General features: G+C 39.6%; 1 protein-coding gene across 1 annotated transcript; it reads right to left on the bottom strand.

Moving 5' to 3' along the window:
* Positions 1 to 4,818: 4,818 nt before the first annotated feature.
* Positions 4,819 to 17,090, bottom strand: TTC23 (tetratricopeptide repeat domain 23). The gene is made up of 6 exons (XM_044981005.1): positions 17,054 to 17,090; positions 13,977 to 14,104; positions 12,254 to 12,377; positions 11,744 to 11,769; positions 5,805 to 5,888; positions 4,819 to 5,072 (listed from the first exon to the last, which is right to left on the bottom strand). The coding sequence occupies exons 1-5, from the start codon at positions 17,064 to 17,066 to the stop codon at positions 5,805 to 5,807; spliced, it is 375 nt and encodes a 124-aa protein (XP_044836940.1). The 5' UTR covers positions 17,067 to 17,090; the 3' UTR covers positions 4,819 to 5,072.
* Between the last annotated feature and the right edge of the window lie 1,009 nt (positions 17,091 to 18,099).

The following is an 18,099-nucleotide window of genomic DNA, read 5'->3' as shown; positions in this document are numbered from 1 at the left end:
CCTGTGCTGAAGTCTATGCTGTGCTCTCTTCATTGCTATTGTTACCTGTGCTAGCCGGATTTAAGCTAGCTCGGGAGGCTAGCCCATGCACAGCTTTTGTTGTAGACACACCTCTGAATATACAGCGAGTTAGGTATATGGAGTAAGAAGCTGCCATTTTTATACACACACGCTCTGAAAGTAGAGCCACCCGTTAAACCCAGACAGCCCTATTGTGCCAGACTGTTAGCCTTTAACTTTGAATTCCTTTCTTGTGGTTTGGTTTTGGTCACAAGCGCAATGTTACTTAAACATAGTTTGTGTGTGTTTAACTCAAATTACAATTCAACTAAATTATTTTATTGTGGTGTGGCCTTCATTAACTTCTCCGTTTCTTTCGTATCAGAAGAAGCTAGATTTTATAAAACTGACTACTACTTTGCAGTATTGACTTAAATGTGAAGTGGAGATAGATGACGTGTAGTTTAACATCTTAACCTACTTTTCATATGAGACACACTAGTGTATTAGGATCTGCCTTCATTACCAAGATTGAGACTATACCAGGTATCTTCAAGTAATTATCAGCATTTCAAGGTTTAAGCATAGGGCCTTGTCTGCACTGCAAAATTTTGTATCAGTTTTCCAGCACTGATGCAGTTCTCTGAGCTGGGAAGAGAGGGAGCCAGTGGCCCTAGTGCTGGAAACAAACATGAAGTTGAGTAGTGCAGATGCATCCAAGGTGTGCATGCTACATTTATTTTATGTTGTTAATCACATAACTGATATATTTGTCAGAATTATTCATATATGCTCCTGTAAAACATACTTTTGCTACCACTGACCGATAAGGGGCTCATGAATGATTACAGCTCAAAGAACAGCTTAAAATTCCATTGCCTTAGTTGATCCTCTCTGGAACTGGATTTAAAAAAAAAAAAGGCAACAAAAGAATGCATTTTTAGATTTAAAAAAATTCCTATATGGGAGTTAGGCAAAAATTTTCAAACATGGTTGCTCAGTTAGACTTGTAATTTCATACTTTGATAGAATTTTATTAAAATATTTACTTAAACATAATTTAGGTATCTAATTTTAGGCACACAGGTTTGAAAAGTATCACCTTTAGTTTTCTCTATATTTGGTTTGAAGTTGAAACTTAAAAAAAAGCTCTCTTAAAATAGACATAAGGATAGCTGCAGAATATGTATTCTCCTGCCACAAATAAGAGAGCCAATAATATCAGCTGCATTTATTGATGCCTCATGGAAAACTTTGAGACCTATTTTCTTTAGAAACAATTCTACTGATGCTAGATTGTATTTATCTTCCATTGTTCAGAGAATTAGGACATCAGGTGAAGGAAAAACCAGCAAGGAGTAAATGAATCGTAAGTTCCTGTTTTATACAGATGTCCATAGTACTGAAGGAGAAGAAAAAGAGACCATGTCAGTATTGTTTCTAAATAAAACGTTTCCAAGGAGGCACCAGCTGCTCTTTAAAATGTCCTGTAACAGCATTAATTTATCAGGTGTAGTAGGTCATATTGAAATGTATTTATGTTGCTGTTGGTTGCTTTAGTCGTTTGGAGAGGAAAAGGTTTGTTCCATAAATTTAAGTGCTTTAATTCTAGATTGAATCAGAATTTTAATCTGCTGCTTGAAGAGTTTAGGTTTGTCCGAACGAATTGGAAAAGAACAGTAACATGAAGTCATTCCGATGGATGAGTTCCCTCAAGCCATGAAAACTAGGTTTAATGAATAAAGGATATAAGCTTTGAAGAAGATTGTGTAAGCAGCATATTCTCCCTTTGAATCCCATTAACATGAGACTTATGTCGTCATCTTCAATGTTATTGAAAACTGGGAAAGAGCTACAGATCTATTTTATTTTTTGCACGACAACCACCTTCAGGTAATGACTCTTCCAGGAAACAAAGAGGTAGTGACTTGGGCCCTGATGTTGCGATTTGATCTGTGCAGATTCCACCTCCATCTGGATGTGTTAGCACAGTGGTTTTCAACCTGTGGTCTATGGACTCCTGGAGGGCTGCAGACTGTCTAAGGGGTTCATGAAAGGGTGTCGTTATCATAGAACTGTGTTTAACCTGGGGTCTGCAGACTATGTCAAAGTTTTCCAAAGGGATCCGCACCTCCATTCAAAATTTTTCAGTTGTGAACCCCTAAAAAAAAGTTGAAAACCACTGTGGTAGCAGAATCCAGGTCTTAATTCACATGCTTCTATTCCTAGCCAAGCAAATATAACCTACTACTCTGAGGGTTGTTTTTTTTTTAAAAAAAAATACTGACGCCCTATTTAACAGCTTCGTGTGTAATTACTTTATTGATAGCGTGGAGCTGGAAGGATTGATAACATGGCCTCAATCAGCACATACTGTTGAAGCTTACTCATAGAAACTTTGCTGTTCTTTTTTTCATTAAATACAAGTAAGGTAATTGCTGAGTTTGAATTTAACAAATAGAATTTTGTTAAAATGTAACTACTAGTTTTATTCAGTAGAAGTTTGTATTTATATGCTTGAGGTAGTTTACCTCAGAAGTGGGGGACTATAATAATCTTTAAACATGTACACTTTTGGATTTGAAAGCAAATAAAATAGAGTATATATGTGTAAGAAGAGAGATATATGAGAGAGCTACAGCTCTGTACAGATTGATGTTTGCTATAGCAGGTGTTTAAAAGACTGTAGACATGTTGAAGCAGGGTTTGTTGATGTCAGCTGTGAGACTTTGCAGGCAGCTTGTGGTATGGTCATTTACGATGCAGTCTGCATTGCTGTTGTGGTTTCATGATTTTTGCACTTTTTTCACATTCAGTATTAAACAATGAAAAAGAATGTGTATATGCGTCTTTCTCCTTCCCCCCTCGACCCCCCCCCCCCCCGGTTGGTATTTATAAATCTCCATTAGCAAAGGAAAAAGAAATCCAAGTTTTCATGTCTCATGCTTTGAGGTCTCTCTGTATGTTCAGATCCATGAGCCCCTTTCAGTTCAAAGAACACATTCTTTCATTCTGGAGTATGAAGTGCTTGTATCACTGGTGGCAGGGACAGAGTAAAAACACAGCAACTAGTTATTCCTTGACTCATCTAACCAGCATGGTTAGAGTGGCTGAGGTGCCTTCTTAGCAGCAGGGGCAGGGCATTTATAAACCCGAAGTGGTTGGAGTGGACAGGAGAACCATAGTTTTCCTGCTGCTCTAAGATTTGGCTGAATTATGCCATTCTGTCATGGGGTCTACTCAAGGCTAGTGCGCCTCCTCCTGGTTGCTCTGGGGACTAGCTGATTCCAGGTCCAATACCTCCATTCTGCATGCCCTGCCTTTCTTCCTGGATCTCAGTGAGGCAAGATGCTGTGTGCTTGTGGTATCAAAGTCCCTTCTTATGAATGGACTCAGGCCTGGTCTACACTAAGGGCGGAGGTCGAACTAGGGTATGCAAGTTCAGCTACGTGAATAGCGTAGCTGAACTCGAAGTACCCTAGTTCGAACTACTTACCCGTCCAGACGCCGCGGGATCGAAGTCTGCGGCTCCAAGGTCGACTCCGCCACCGCCGTTTGCAGTGGTGGAGTTCCAGAGTCGACCGGAGCGCGCGGGGAGTTCGAACTCACCGCGTCGACCCGCGCGGTAAGTGTAGACATACCCTCAGGCAGTCTCCTCTTCTGAGTGACTCTCCCTAAAGGTACTGTGAATCAGAGCTGAAACTCCAGGCATCTCTCTGAATAATAAGGAGATGGCCATCACTTTGGGTTATTTTTTCAGCACATTGTTTAAAATCTTAATTTAGGGTGACCAGATGTCCCGATTTTATAGGGACAGTCCTGATTTTTGGGTCTTTTTCTTATATAGGCTCCTATTACTTCCCACCCGCTGTCCTGATTTTTCACACTTGCTGTCTGGTCACCCTATCTTAATTCCTAGATTTATCATGGTTCTTAGTTATGCTAACATCAACTGATTCCATGGAAACTACTCTTTCCATTAAGTACTGAACTCTTGAAGGTAACATCTTCCCAGAGATACACACATCTTTATATCCAAAATTCTTGATGAATCTGTAATCTTCCTGCAGCATAAAAATCCCTATAGAACTGATGTAAGCACTGAACCCCACAACTGTTAGATTAGAAAGTGAAATCTTTAAATGATATGATCTGCAATTATTCATGCATGTTCACTGTGTAGCTGACCCTACTGATCCTGTTTTTCCCTTCCAAATTGTGCTGTGGGTAGCAGCAGCTCGTACTTTGCAGCCTGAAATCAAGCACACTTCAGCTATGGCATCTTTTGCCAATGGGAGGAAGAGTCCTGAGCTCAAATGAATCCTAGATGTTCTTCATATGGCAGAACTTACTTAAAGTTACATATATGTGATACAAAAGACTTCTTTAAAAACAAGAAAAAAAATACCCCACCCTACTGTCAACTTTTTTTGGGGGTGGGGTAGGGTGGGGTTATTTTCCTAACTCATATCCTATTGTGTTTAACCCAAAAAAACAAAAAAAAAAGATTAACAGTTTTTGCACAATGCAGTTAATGGTGCATGGCTATCAAGGTGATAGGGTGCCTTTATGAATAGACTAAATAGAAAAATTAAAATCCTTTGTTCAAGAAGCTAGTAAGCGTGCAGTGCAGAACAGCAATGCCTGCCTGAATCATATTTTTGATGCAAATTTATTTTATTACTGAGGCAGTTTTGCATTTCCAAACAGAAAAATTTTTTTTTTCTTTCACGAGAGAAAACTGAAGAGGCTGTTATTACATGATCTTAAAACGCTATGATCCAAGAGTATAAAAATTAAAAATAGCGGTCCCCTATATTAATTTTTTTTCTGTATCCATTAAGGTAAGTAATTTATCCCCATGGAAATTTGCTTTACATTCAGTATTTAATCCAATGACGGATTTCAGTTCTGCGTGACCGATACGTGCAGATACAGGTTCAGTCTTCAGAAGTAAGCATGAGAAACCTGTCTCCTATATAGAGGCTCTGGGTCTTCCCACTATGGAGTACTGTTGAATAGCACAGTCTGGTGGTCTTTTTTATCTGATGGTCTCTGTTTTGCTGCTACATCTGGGATCCCGAAAAAAGGAAGGGTGTTGTAAATAATAGGTCATTGTGAATTCCACTATTCACCACTTAATTTACAAAATATGAATAATTAACAGCCCCAGTAAGCATGGCATATCTTGAAACACTCAGCTCATCCATGGAGCCAAACACTTTTTATAATTGGGAACTGATGTTTTCAATGGATTGTTCTCCTAATCCTGGCCTTTACTTGATTTCTGTAATGGCTCAATTTGCCATCCTCTGAGAGAGATGGGGTGCTACATGATTACATGGCAACATCTGTTAGTGGCTGAGGAAGATGTTGAGCAACAGTTCTAGGACTGTGATGATGTCTATTAGATGTAGGGACCTAATAGGTGAACTACACTGCCAGTGTAGCTAATTTGTTTTTTGGAGGGGGATGGGAATGAAGGTGAAAGGGAATCTACCCTCATCTGAATTTTATTTGCTGCTCTGATTAATCTAAGCGGGGGTGGAGGGGGTGGTACATCTCAAAATCTCTGTAGGCTGTGGTTAGATCACTGATGTGGAAGTCTGAAGAGTTATCCTTAAATTAGAGTGTTATATTCAACAAACTGTTGCCCTGTGAACTTTCCAACAGTGTGGGTTATCTTTCTTTTCCATCACATATTTCTGTGAGCTCTATGGCCCAAATATCTCTGAGACGTGCAGGGAAATACAGAATGTAACAGCATATAAAAGGAAGATCAGCCAAGAAGACTGAAAACTCACTCATTTTGACAAGTCAATGACCTCCTGGGTTGCTACAGTCCTTTTGTTGTGGCTGCCAAATAAGAGGGTCTGAAGGTACAGGCACTGCAAAACATAATTTAATAAGATTCATAATACCACCAGAATCTGATCCAAAATATTTTGATCAAAAAAGCCAAGCTAGGAAAAACAAACATTTATTTATACAAATAAAGACAGATATCTTAAAGAAAATTTTAATCATATTACAAAATAATTAGGGAGAAAATTAAATAAGAACAAGACTAATTTGTCATAGCCCTGGGTTTCATAAAGCCACTTCCACTGGAGCTGTGAATTAAAGGGGGAGTGTGATGAAGATAACTTATTTATATTTGCCATTGGATTACTAAACACACAATTAGTGTTTGATTGTATAAACTGAGATTATATAGGTGTGTGTGTGTGTGTGTGTGTGTGTGTGTGTGTGTGTGTGTGAGATAGGGGTATTCATTTAGCTAACAATGAAAATAGAGTCCACATTCACCTTAAAGAAAACCACTTGCATATGGTTGAGTGGAGAATTTAGCTCAGGGTTTATGTTGCATTCTGTTCCTGGAAAAGCGAATTGTATTTATGGCAAAGTTTTACATAGTTTAACAGGGCTGAAACTAATAGGGACCTACAGCAATTACTCTAAAACCCTAAAGAGGCTCCAGCCAAAACCAGGAACAACAGACTAAAATTTACAAATAATCTTAATCAAACAGTTTTGTACCTAAAAATAAAAATTGTGCTTGGTTTGCATGGTGGAGGGAAGGTTCTGGCTGGTTTTTATTTATTCTATTCATTTGGTGCATCTCTAATCTGTATACAGTAATCTGAACTCATGCTGTTATTGGATTAGCCCTTGAAAATATTAAAACATTAATTTTAAAAATGTGCATTGGAAATTCAGACTAATAGCTGTTTCCTCGCAGAACAGTGAGGAAAAAACAAATTCTCACAAAAAATATGATTATTTATATTTTGTGGTGGTACCCACCGTGTGCTAGGTGCTGTACAAACACAAAAGACAGACTGGTCCCTGTGCCAAAGAACTTACCATTTTTGTTTTGTCCTCTTAGGCAGAAGACAGAGGATCAGATAAACAAGTATTTCCTGCTAACAGCAAGCTTTAATAACACAACTGTTTTGTGTTTTAATAAGACACAGTCCAAAATTACCCTTAAAGTTTGTTGTCAGCTAACTAGTTACAAGATGAAGTGGGTCTTCAGATATCCATGTTTTAAAGACTAATGATACTTCATACAAGAATAGATCATGTTCCCTCAGTGGGAGGAAATCAGAATGCTTTCAACCAGCTCTAAAGGTCAAGGTTTAATTTTAAATGCACCATATTTTTTTAAAAATGTATTTACAAGGACCTAACCTTCAAGTGGAGATCACAGAGAGAACATTGCAAGCATGTTCTTATGTTAACTGAATAACTGTAGCACTACAGTGTTATTTTTATTTTAATCATCCCCTGATCTAATTAATGTTTGAGAAACAGTCTGGACTAGAGTAAGAAAAAAAAATCAGAACTATAAAAATAAATATCACACAAAGTCTGGGAACATACATCTACTCACACAGCTGGTAACACGGGGAATGTTCCTTCCTTCACTAATAAAACTAGCTGAAACACAGCTAAAGTGAGATGTTTTGAAAAGTTGAAGACCTCACTATGTCAGATAGGAAAGACTGAAACAGAAACTTAGATCCTTCCCTCTCCACCCACAGCTATGCCATTAGCTACAGGATTGTGCCATTAGTTACAAACACAGAACACATAATGAAGTAAGGTTCATAAAAATAGTGGTGACATGTAATAATAACCTTAAAGATGTGGAACACTTTTGGCACTGACAAGCGTCATAGTAAAAGACACCTATGATACCAACAGATTGTTTCAAGCTATTGACATGGTGACTGTTTTTGGATTCAGCAGCCTAAAGCTGGTATTTCACTCAGTGAAGTTAGCATATTTTGTCAAAGACTTGGAATTAAAGGGAAATGGTCAACTTAAATATCATACTTCTGTCTGCACTCTATTTCCTTCATCTCAGATAAAGTACTGTATACTAAAGGACACTATGCCATAACACTATGCTGTAAATTGATGTATTGTGGGCACATATCCTACATTAAATATGATGAGAGCAAGTCCAAATAGTCATCTAAAATGTCACAAATATCGGTCTTTACTAGTGTAATTTTTATACATTTTCTGAGCTGAGACACGAACTCCATGGGTCCCTATAGCTTTTCTAAAGAGCTCTTCTCACTATACAATATAGCCCGTTTGGTGATTTAGCCTGTGCTTGTGTGAGATAAACAGCATATATTCTATTTAATATAGAAGATGCATAGAAATAGTGGTGCCAGTACATCCCTCAGGTCCCATTGCCCTGGAGCAGTGAACCGTGGCCAATAGGAGCTGCGATCGGCTGGACCTGCGGATGCGGCAGGTAAACAAACCAGCCGAGCCCGCCAGGGGCTTTCCCTACGCAAGCGGCATCCCAAGTTTGGGAAACACTGCCATAGATTATTAGCAAGTCTTATATAACATGCAAAAACTTGTTTAGAGCTGTATTTGCCTTAAGGTGAAAAAGGGACTTTATGATACAAAAACGTCTGACTCTCTCTTTTCAGCTGAAGTCCTACAGAGCCCTTCCATATTTCTCAATTCAGGCTAGCGCCTTCAACTGATTATTGAATAATGTTACATTGTATTACATAATATAATCTCACCTTCTGATTTGTTTTTATACTAATGTACCAGACAGACCCCTGAGCACAGGGAAAGCTACACCTGGAAAAGCTTCTGTTTTAAATGGATTCCATGTAGTTAAGCTAGGAACTCTGCCGCTGCAGCTGCTGTTGTGATACAAACAGCAGAACACAGAATGTGCAGTTAAAGTAGCCGGCAAAAACAGGCCCCATTAAGAGGCTGTTGGCCTCACACATTCCAAATACTAAATTGGGCAATTGCAAAAGTTCAGACTTAACTACAGATTATTTTTGTTGTGAGTTGTCGCTATACCAGAATGGGGTCGTAACTATACCCTGCATGTTGTCTGCTAGCTCACCTCGATAATACCTTTTTTGATTAAAGATTAAAAAAGGAGAAGTACACAAAAGGAATGCAGAGTAAATTATAAGGGAGTTGGCACAGTCTAGCAGCTAAAATAGAGGATAGACTGTAAGGAGACTTTTGGGCAAATCACTCATCTCTGTCAGTTTCTCCATCTGTAACATGGAGGGAAAAGTAGGTAACTACCTTTGTAAGTTGCTTTGAGATCCTCTGATGAAAGTCACTTTATAAGTGCAAAGTATTATTATCTAAAACCAGCCATTAGTTCTTGTTTCTTGAAAGGAATTTAACAGATTTCCACCTTTTCATCGTTTGGACCTAATTTTCAGAAAGTTGAGGCCGATGGTAGGTGCCCATTTACGCACAGTCTGCACACAGTTACAGAAACTGCAAGCACTAATGAGTTATTTGCTCCTTTCTGTACTCAAATGACTTATGTATACTGTGTAGATATGCAAATGCACATAGACCATGGGCTTCAATTTTTGGAAAACCCAGCCCTTAATGTTTTAATGGGGCTGCTTTCACTAATTACTAAAGAATCCAAAGTGGAAAAAATACATAACCCGTGTCTGGTAGTGAAACTTTTCAAATGTAGGTTACCGGTTTAAATCTAGTCTGGGGTGTTAACTCTTCTCTATTTGGTGGCCTATGTTAAATGAATTTGCCTTAGTCAAGTTTCTAGCAGAAAATGTTTACTTTATAGAAAACACTACTGTATGGCAGTTTTAGCAGTAAGGTCATTAACCGAATGGACACAGAGAGTGAGCTAACTTGTAGGTCTGAGCTGGGACACGCTGGCAGAGCACTGTGGGAAGCTGATATTTCTACTGCCGGACTGTACCTGCTCAGTGAATGAGGAGGTGATAATTTTCTATTGTTTTGAAACTTCTGCACCTTCACAAGCACGACATTTACTTACAATAATCAAACATTTTGAAATTGCCTATTCGATTTGAGAAATCTGTCTCCAAAAATCGTATTGTTTAATATGTTTTTTTTCCTCCAATCAGGCCCATAACAGCAAACCATTATCCAAGAGAGCACAGGAAAATATCTTCTGGGTATTGTGGTATGAAAGAATTATTCTGTTGTAACCTTGTATATTACTCTTTAAAATTGGAGTCAGCCTTAATCACACAATATAACAATTCCAATTTCTTTAAGCTGCCAGAGGTTTCTATAACTAAATAAAATAGCTGAATGTGCTTTCACAAAGTCATAAGATATTTCTTTTAATGTCTATGAAAGGTATTTATAAGGTCATCTTATCTTAAGAGTAGAATTTATCATTAAAGTAGACAAGAACACTAATTCCTTACCCTTCTCTCTAAAAACAAAATTCATGGTATGTAAATCAATGTACTTCTTAAAGTTACATGTAATAAAACACATAGTGCCTGTTTTTAATGATCCTTCACTTGGCCTCCTATTTTGTGCCTGCATTTTAACTGCTGCAAATAACTACAGCTGCAACTGGTGTCACAAAATCCATCTAATTTGGGGGAACTGCTAGGTTGCTTAATGCTTTAAGGGACATCAATTGCATGTGCACTTATTTGTGCCTGGAAATGGCAGAGTGAAAACCGCATTTGCAAAATAAGAGGCCACCTTTTCTAGGTATGCATCGAGTATAGGGAAAACGTTAAAAACACCTGCTTCACTTGCATACATCTTAAAGCATGTTAATAGCGTATTTGGTTTTCCATGTTTGAAATGTATGTTCTACACTACAAAACAACTACTAGTTTTTCTATCATCTATGGAATTTTCCTGTGAAATTTAGAAATGGGCAACGCGTTAAAATCATCCCATTAATTTTCTAACCCCAAACAGAGAACTGTTTCATAGAATCCTTTTTTGGGACATCTGCCTAAATTTTGAGGTGATAATGTCCTACATGTCAATGCCTTTTTCTTAGCATTGATTTTAATGCAGCATGGATGCTTCTTTATAAATTTGTAAAGAATGACTGATTTAATGCATTTAGGCCCTCATTCTGCAGTATTAAAGTCAATGGGAACTTTGTCATTGACTTCACAAGTATATGATCAAGCCCTTAAAAACACAACCTGTGTTTCTCCTTTTTATGATGTGCTTCTAGCAGAATAAAAGTAGAACAATGATTTTGGAAGGCAAATACTGATATACACAGGCACACACCAGTATTTTGGTTTAGTTTACTACAATTACAAATTCTTTGTAGAAGTGGTTATTCGAGATTAAAAATATAAACCCAGACAAAAACTCCTGCTTGCTGGGGCAGAGGGGAAGAAGAATTCCTTTCGTTACCAGCATCTGAGAAAGAAGGAATGGATTTCAAAGATTGTCTGAGTCTAACAGAGAACTGCTAGCCTCAATACTGAGACTCAAAGGAAGGGGGTGGAAAAGCAGGGAATGTGTGAAGGTTCATAAGGATGCAGAGGACCCTCTCAGGAGAATATACATTTCTTACTACAGGGAAGTTTTAATAAGTGTTGACAAAGTAAGGCATGAATTAAACATTGCATGATACTAGACAGCAGAGCTAAAAACTTTCTCCTTGAGGTATAAAGTGCAGATGTTTGGGTCAGATCCTGGCTAGTGGGGCCAAACTGCACTGTATATGAGCCAGGGATGGATGTGTGATAGTGGCTTAAAGCTTACCTTTGCACTGCCCTAATTCTGCAGCTACTCTGTGCAGGTCAGTTTCCCTACACTAAGTTAGAGGGCGCTATATTTGTTCATGCAGATCACAGTACAAAGAGGCTTCAGCTTGCCAAAGAAAGTTTTGCCAGGGCATAACTTACCAGTACAAAAAAATGTCATTTATCCTGGCCTATTCATAAGCTTATGGTTTTACCTTCTTAAGTTTCTTGTATGCCAAATTTCAGAGTAGCAGCCGTGTTAGTCTGTATCCGCAAAAAAAACAGGAGTACTTGTGGCACCTTAAAGACTAACAAATTTATTTTAGCATGAGCTTTCGTGAGCTAAAGCTCACTTCTTCGGATGCATAGAATGGAACACACAGACAGGAGATATTTATACATACAGAGAACATGAAAAGGTGGAAGTATGCATACCAACAGGCAGAGTCTAATCAATTGAGATGAGCTATCGTTAGCAGGAGGCAAAAAAAAAAAGTTTTTTTGCCTCCTGCTAACGATAGCTCATCTCAATTGATTAGACTCTGCCTGTTGGTATGCATACTTCCACCTTTTCATGTTCTCTGTATGTATAAATATCTCCTGTCTGTGTGTTCCATTCTATGCATCCGAAGAAGTGAGCTTTAGCTCACGAAAGCTCATGCTAAAATAAATTTGTTAGTCTTTAAGGTGCCACAAGTACTCCTGTTTTTTTTTGTATGCCAAATGTGTGTGTCCTTGTGCCAGTTCTGTTCCTCCTAGGAGCCAGTATGTCTCTGCTACTTCCAGGCTGAGATACCCAAATAGGGATATTTTAGCTTCTAATGATCCTTTCAGCATTATTGGTGCTCTCTGTGAAAGGAAAAATAGCCAAAAAAAAATTAAAAATGCGTCAGGGAAAGAAAACAACATCAGCTGCTATGGGATATAAGATAACGTCTGTTTGTTGTTATATAACAATGAAAATCACTTCTCTTTATTACAGTTACAAACAACAAACACACTCTGAGTGTGGTCTATTATCTGAGCCAAGTTTTCTTTAGTTAAATATGAGACAGGAAATAACAGGCACCAAAAACTGTGTGTGCAAAATGAGAACCCTCAGATAGTGAAATTCTGGGTTCATTTTCAAAAAGAAATTGGTGAAAAGAAAGAATGGTCTTTAGTGTCTTACTAGTGTAACTAATGAAATTATTTTGGTTTTTTTAGGTCAAAGATTTTCTCTTTCTCTGCCCATCATATATTAATAGTGCCTGATTCAAAGTCCATTAAATTCAGTGCAAAGCGTCCCATTGTTTTCAATGGGCTTTAAATTATTATTATTGTATTAGTGATCCCTAAATATAGACAAAAGGATATTACAAAAGTATTTGTGAATGTCTTTGTGCATAAAGCCTGCGGATTCATTTTGCTGATATTTGCAAGCTCTTCTATCAAAAAGTGTAGTTGACTGAGATTTTATTCACAACAATATTTGCCGGAAGCAAGCATGTTGGGAATACTACTTAGATTAGGGACTTCTTTTCTGTTTGTGTACAGTGCTTAGCACAATAACTAGGGCTCCTGGGTGCTACTGTTATTCAAAAAATAAATAATAGTGCAAATACTAGTGAGATTACCTGTTTCAGAAGTACTCTCCCAGACAATTTGAAGATCTGTTTTTACTTGCACATAGATTCAAACAATTATGAATATTGGTATATAACAGGGGTCAGCAACCTTTGGCACGCGGCTTGCCAAGGTAAGCACCCTGGTGGGCCAGGCTGGTTTGTTTACCTGCAGCGTCCACAGGTTCGGCCTATCGTGGCTCCCACTGGCTGCAGTTCACCGTTCCAGGCCAATGGGGGTGGTGGGAAGCAGCGCAGGCCGAGGGACGTGCTGGCCGCCGCTTCCTGCCGCCCTCATTGGCCTGGAGTGGCGAACTCCGGCCAGTAGGAGCTGTGATCGGCCAAACCTGCAGATGCGGGAGGTAAACAAACCGGCCCGGCCCGCTAGGGTGCTTACCCTGGCGAGCCACGTGCCAAAGGTTATTGACTCCTGGTACATACAGAAAAAGGGAATTCTATTTCTAAAAGCTCAGACCATCCAATCAGGAAACAAACAATATCATGTGCCTGAGGTGACCAATCACTTTCCATTCATGATATATAGCACATAGCAAATGATCACAGAGTTCAATATGAAAACAAACTATAAAAAGGGCAAATAACATAATTCTAAAAATTATGAGCTATTTACAATAATTCCCAAATGGAAAAAACCCTAATTATGCTAAACAAAAAATATGAATTACTTCTTTAGTCTCCTCTTGCTTCACCATCATCTCTATCATGAGCTGACTGTGAGAGCAATACCACTTCTGTGGAAAGGTTCTAGCAAAAAAATATACACACCACTACTTATAAAGTGTGTCAATGGATAAAGGCAGAGTGATCTTCCAAAATTTCTTACCTCCTGTTGTCCAGTGGCTATAAGAAACTGACAGAAATCATCCACAGCTCCGAGGCATTTAGCACTCTCCATCCCTTCAGCTTCTTTAAAAGCATTTATGCTCTCTTGAAAATACTTCTCAGCCAGATCTAAATAAATTTAACATATACTTGAAATTGGAGGTCATTAACCTATATTACTCTCTCAGGGCCAGATACCAGAGCCCTCAAACCATGCTGGTTTGCAAATAGCCTAAGAACATAAGAACAGCCATACTGGGTCAGCCAAATAGTCCATCTAGCCCAGGGGTCAGCAACCTTTCAGAAGTGCTGTGCCGAGTCTTCATTTATTCACTCTGATTTAAGGTTTCGAGCGCCAGTAATGCATTTTAACGTTTTTAGAAGGTCTCTTTCTATAAGTCTGTAATATATAACTAAACTATTGTTGTATGTAAAGTAAATAAGGTTTTTAAAATGTTTAAGAAGCTTCATTTAAAATTAAATTAAAATGCAGAGCCCCCTGGACCGGTGGCCAGGACCCGGGCAGTGTGAGTGCCACTGAAAATCAGCTCACGTGCTGCCTTTGGCACGCGTGCCATAGGTTGCCTACCCCTGATGTAGTCCAGTATCCTATCGTCTGCCAGTGGCCAATGCCAGATGCTTCAGGGGGAATGAACAGAAGAGGGCAATTATCAAGTGATGCATTCTCTGTTGTCCAGTCCCAGCATCTGGCAGTCAGAGGCTTAGGAACACCCAGAGCCTGGCTAATAGTCACTGATGTACCTATCCTCCACAAACTTATCTACTTCTTTTTTGATTATGCATTGTCTGGAGAAGTACTTTCTGTTGTTTGTTTTAAATCTGTTGCCTATTAATTTCCTTAGGTGACCCCTGCTTCTTGTGTTACGTGAAGGGGTAAATCTTTCCTTATTCACTTTCTTCACACCATTCATGATTTTATAGAACTCTATCATATCTCCCCTTACTTGTCTTTTTTCCAAGCTGAACAGTCCTAGTCTTTTTAATCTCTCCTCAGATGGAAGCTGTTCCATACCCCCATCATGTGTGTTGCCCATCTCCGTAGCTTTTCCAATTCTAACATACTTTTTCAGATGGGGCGACCAGAACTGCACACTGTATCCAAGGTGTGGGTGTACTATGACTTTATATAATGCCATTATGATATTTTCTATCTTATTATCTATCCCTTTCCCAATGCTTCCTAACATTCTGTTAGCATTTTTGACTGCTGCTGCACCTTGAGCGGAGATTTTCAGAGAAATATCCGTAACTCCAAGAACTCTTTCTTGTGTGGTAACAGCTAATTCAGACCCCATCATTTTGTATGTATAGTTGGGATTATATTTTCCAATGTGCAGTTCTTTGCACAATCTCCCTTCTGCTTTGGGTTCCCATCCCAAGGAGCCTCTCTCCTGACTCAATGCCTTCCTGCAATTCTCCTCTCCAGGCTTTCCCCCTCAGCGTCACCTACCTGCTGGATGTTATAATGTTAAAGAGGTATCTACCTGATTAACAGCTGGTGCCAGTCCACTGCGCTTTTCAATACCTGTTTCCTTAAAGTAGCAGGTCACAGAACAGGCAGAGGCTAGCCCCAAGTTCCACCCCCGTAAAGGGTACAGAACACCCTGTTACAGATTCCAATTGCAAAAATTTAGAATCATAGAAGATTAGGGTTGGAAGAGACCTCATCTAGTCCAGTCCCCTGCTCAAAGCAGGACCAACCCCAGCTAAATCATCTCAGTCAGAGCTTTGTCAAGCCGGGCCTTAAAAATCTCTAAAGATGGAGATACCACCACCTCCCTAGGTAACCCATTCCAGTGCTTCGCCACCCTCCTAGTAAAAGAGTTTTTCCTAATATCCAACCTAGACCTCTCCCACCGTAACTTGAGACCATTACTCCTTGTTCTGTCATCTGTCACCACTGAGAACAGCCTACCTCCATCCCCTTTGAAACCCCCTTCAGGCAGTTGAAAGCAGCTATCAAATCCTACCCCTTTCTTCTCTTCTGCAGCAGGGGTGGCTCTAGGGATTTTGCTGCCCCAAGCACGGCAGGCAGGCTGCCTTTGGTGGCTTGCCTGTGGAGGGTCTGCTGGTCCCACAGGAGGTCCGCCAAAGCCACAGGACCAGCGGACCCTCCGCAGGCATGCCTGTGGGAGGTCCACCGAAGCCGCGGGACCAGCGGACCCTCCGCAGGCAAGCTGCTGAAGGCAGCCTGCCTGCCGCCCTCGCGGCGACCAGCAGAGCGCCCCCCGCGGCTTGCCGCCCCAAGCACGCGCTTGGCGTGCTGGGGCCTGGAGCCGCCCCTGTTCTGCAGACAAAATGAGCCCAGTTCCCTTAGCCTCTCCTCATAAATCATGTGCCCCAGCCCCCTAATCATTTTTGTTACCCTCCATTGGACTTTCTCCAATTTGTCCACATTCTTTCTGTAGTGTGGGGCCCAAAACTGGACATAGTACTCCAGATGTGGCCTCACCAGTGCCGACTAGAGGGGGAAAAAATTTCACATCTCACAATTCGGGAACCCCTGCACTAGCTTTAGGATCACGTGTCTCGGCATATATTTTTATAAGCTCTGCATGATCTTCCTTGAAATGTTAGTTCCACTCATTTAGGTGAGCCTCTTGGCCCTGCTTTACACTGCCACCGTCATGCCCATAGCTGCAAACTCGCACCAGGGAGATGCTATGCTGTGCTATGCTATGCTAGATTTAGCACACACTACCCCATGAGAAACAAATGATCCAAGTGAAATGCTGGATTCAGTGGGGACTACTCAAACGAATAAATGCACTTCATGATGTGCAAGAACTCCATAATCTGGCCCTCATTAGTGCCAGGTTAGACCCAAGAGCTGGTCTAAATTTTTCAAAATCTGATTTTTCATCAAAATTTTCAGTCAAAAATTTTCAGTCAAAAATTTCACAAAAAATTATTCAATTTTTTCAACCAGCTCTATTAGAAATCTAAATGAAATAGGATGCAGGTGTTTATAAGAGTAAAATATGAAGCAACTGCCTAGATTTAAAACTGTAAATAGTTCTATTTTGAGCGACAGGGAATGGATCACTTGATGATTACCTGTTCTGTTCATTCCCTCTGGGCCACCTGGCACTGGCCACTGTCGGAAGACAGGATACTGGCCATTTTTATGTTCTTCTTAGCTGTGCAAAGAAAGAAAAAAAGCCTTTTCACTTTTAACAATAATGAATGTAAGGAACTGTTCATTTTGAATAAATGATTTCTAAATATTGCTTTAATTTCCTACTTTTGTTAGTTTGTATGATAACTTCTATGACAATTGAAGCACAATTACTTGTACAAAGATAAATATTCTTAAAGGTCATGAAATTTCCTTTTGGATTTCCATTAGAAAAATACATTTGCTGCTCATTTATTATTTCTGCCTAACAACCTTACTTTAAAAGGGCCTATGTGCAAGGAAGAAGAGAAGTAGTGATTTATTTGTAGGGGGGAAAGCCAGAGAAATTCTCCCTCCCTAAATTATCTGTTTCTTGGCTCTAAATGCGCAATAACTGTCCTGTCAGAGAATACATTTGTATTTTTTCACTTCTGGTTTCTATGGGCCTGATCCCTTGTGCCACTGGAAATTTTTCCTGTATCAGGACTTTAGGTCCTCTGCTTTTATGTGCTATGTTACAACATGTACGTCAACAGACACATGTGGCTTTTCCCTCCCCAGTCTAGGAATTTCACAAAAGTACTTAGACATACAAGGACACATTTTGGAGGGATGGCTGAAGAAAGGGCTGTAAGCGCGTCTCTTCTTTGCACATAAAGTACCATATGCACTGACACAAATCAGGAATTTGTGCACCTCTGACATCTTGGCCTTATTCTTAGTAAGAGAATAGGTGCAATCAATATGGAATTTGGTTTAAATTCATCATTGGACAATAGAATTGTAGCGAATGCCAGATATCCTGTGACTAAAATTAAAATCTGCTCTTGATTCATCAGTTATCTGATACCTAGTCTTCCACAGGGTGCTGGCTCACTTTCTTAACCTCTGGCATTTGGACCAGTCTGTAATTGGCATCCTGAGTAGCAGCTATTTTAATATCACTCCCATAGTCATTAGTTATTACAAGGTTAATTTAAGGAGC

This window comes from Mauremys mutica, chromosome 11 (genome assembly GCF_020497125.1).
Source record: "Mauremys mutica isolate MM-2020 ecotype Southern chromosome 11, ASM2049712v1, whole genome shotgun sequence".
NCBI lineage: Eukaryota > Metazoa > Chordata > Testudines > Geoemydidae > Mauremys > Mauremys mutica.
This window is presented reverse-complemented; position numbering and strand designations above follow the sequence as displayed.

What these genes read in the sequence shown, in the direction of transcription:
- TTC23 (XM_044981005.1), bottom strand. An exon ending in ACTGGCACAAGGACACACAC is followed by an intron (nt 11,770 to 12,253) that starts ATTTGGCATACA and finishes TGCTACTCTGAA; the next exon opens with ATTTGGCATACAAGAAACTT. An exon ending in CATACAAGAAACTTAAGAAG is followed by an intron (nt 5,889 to 11,743) that starts GTAAAACCATAA and finishes TATGTTTTGCAG; the next exon opens with TGCCTGTACCTTCAGACCCT.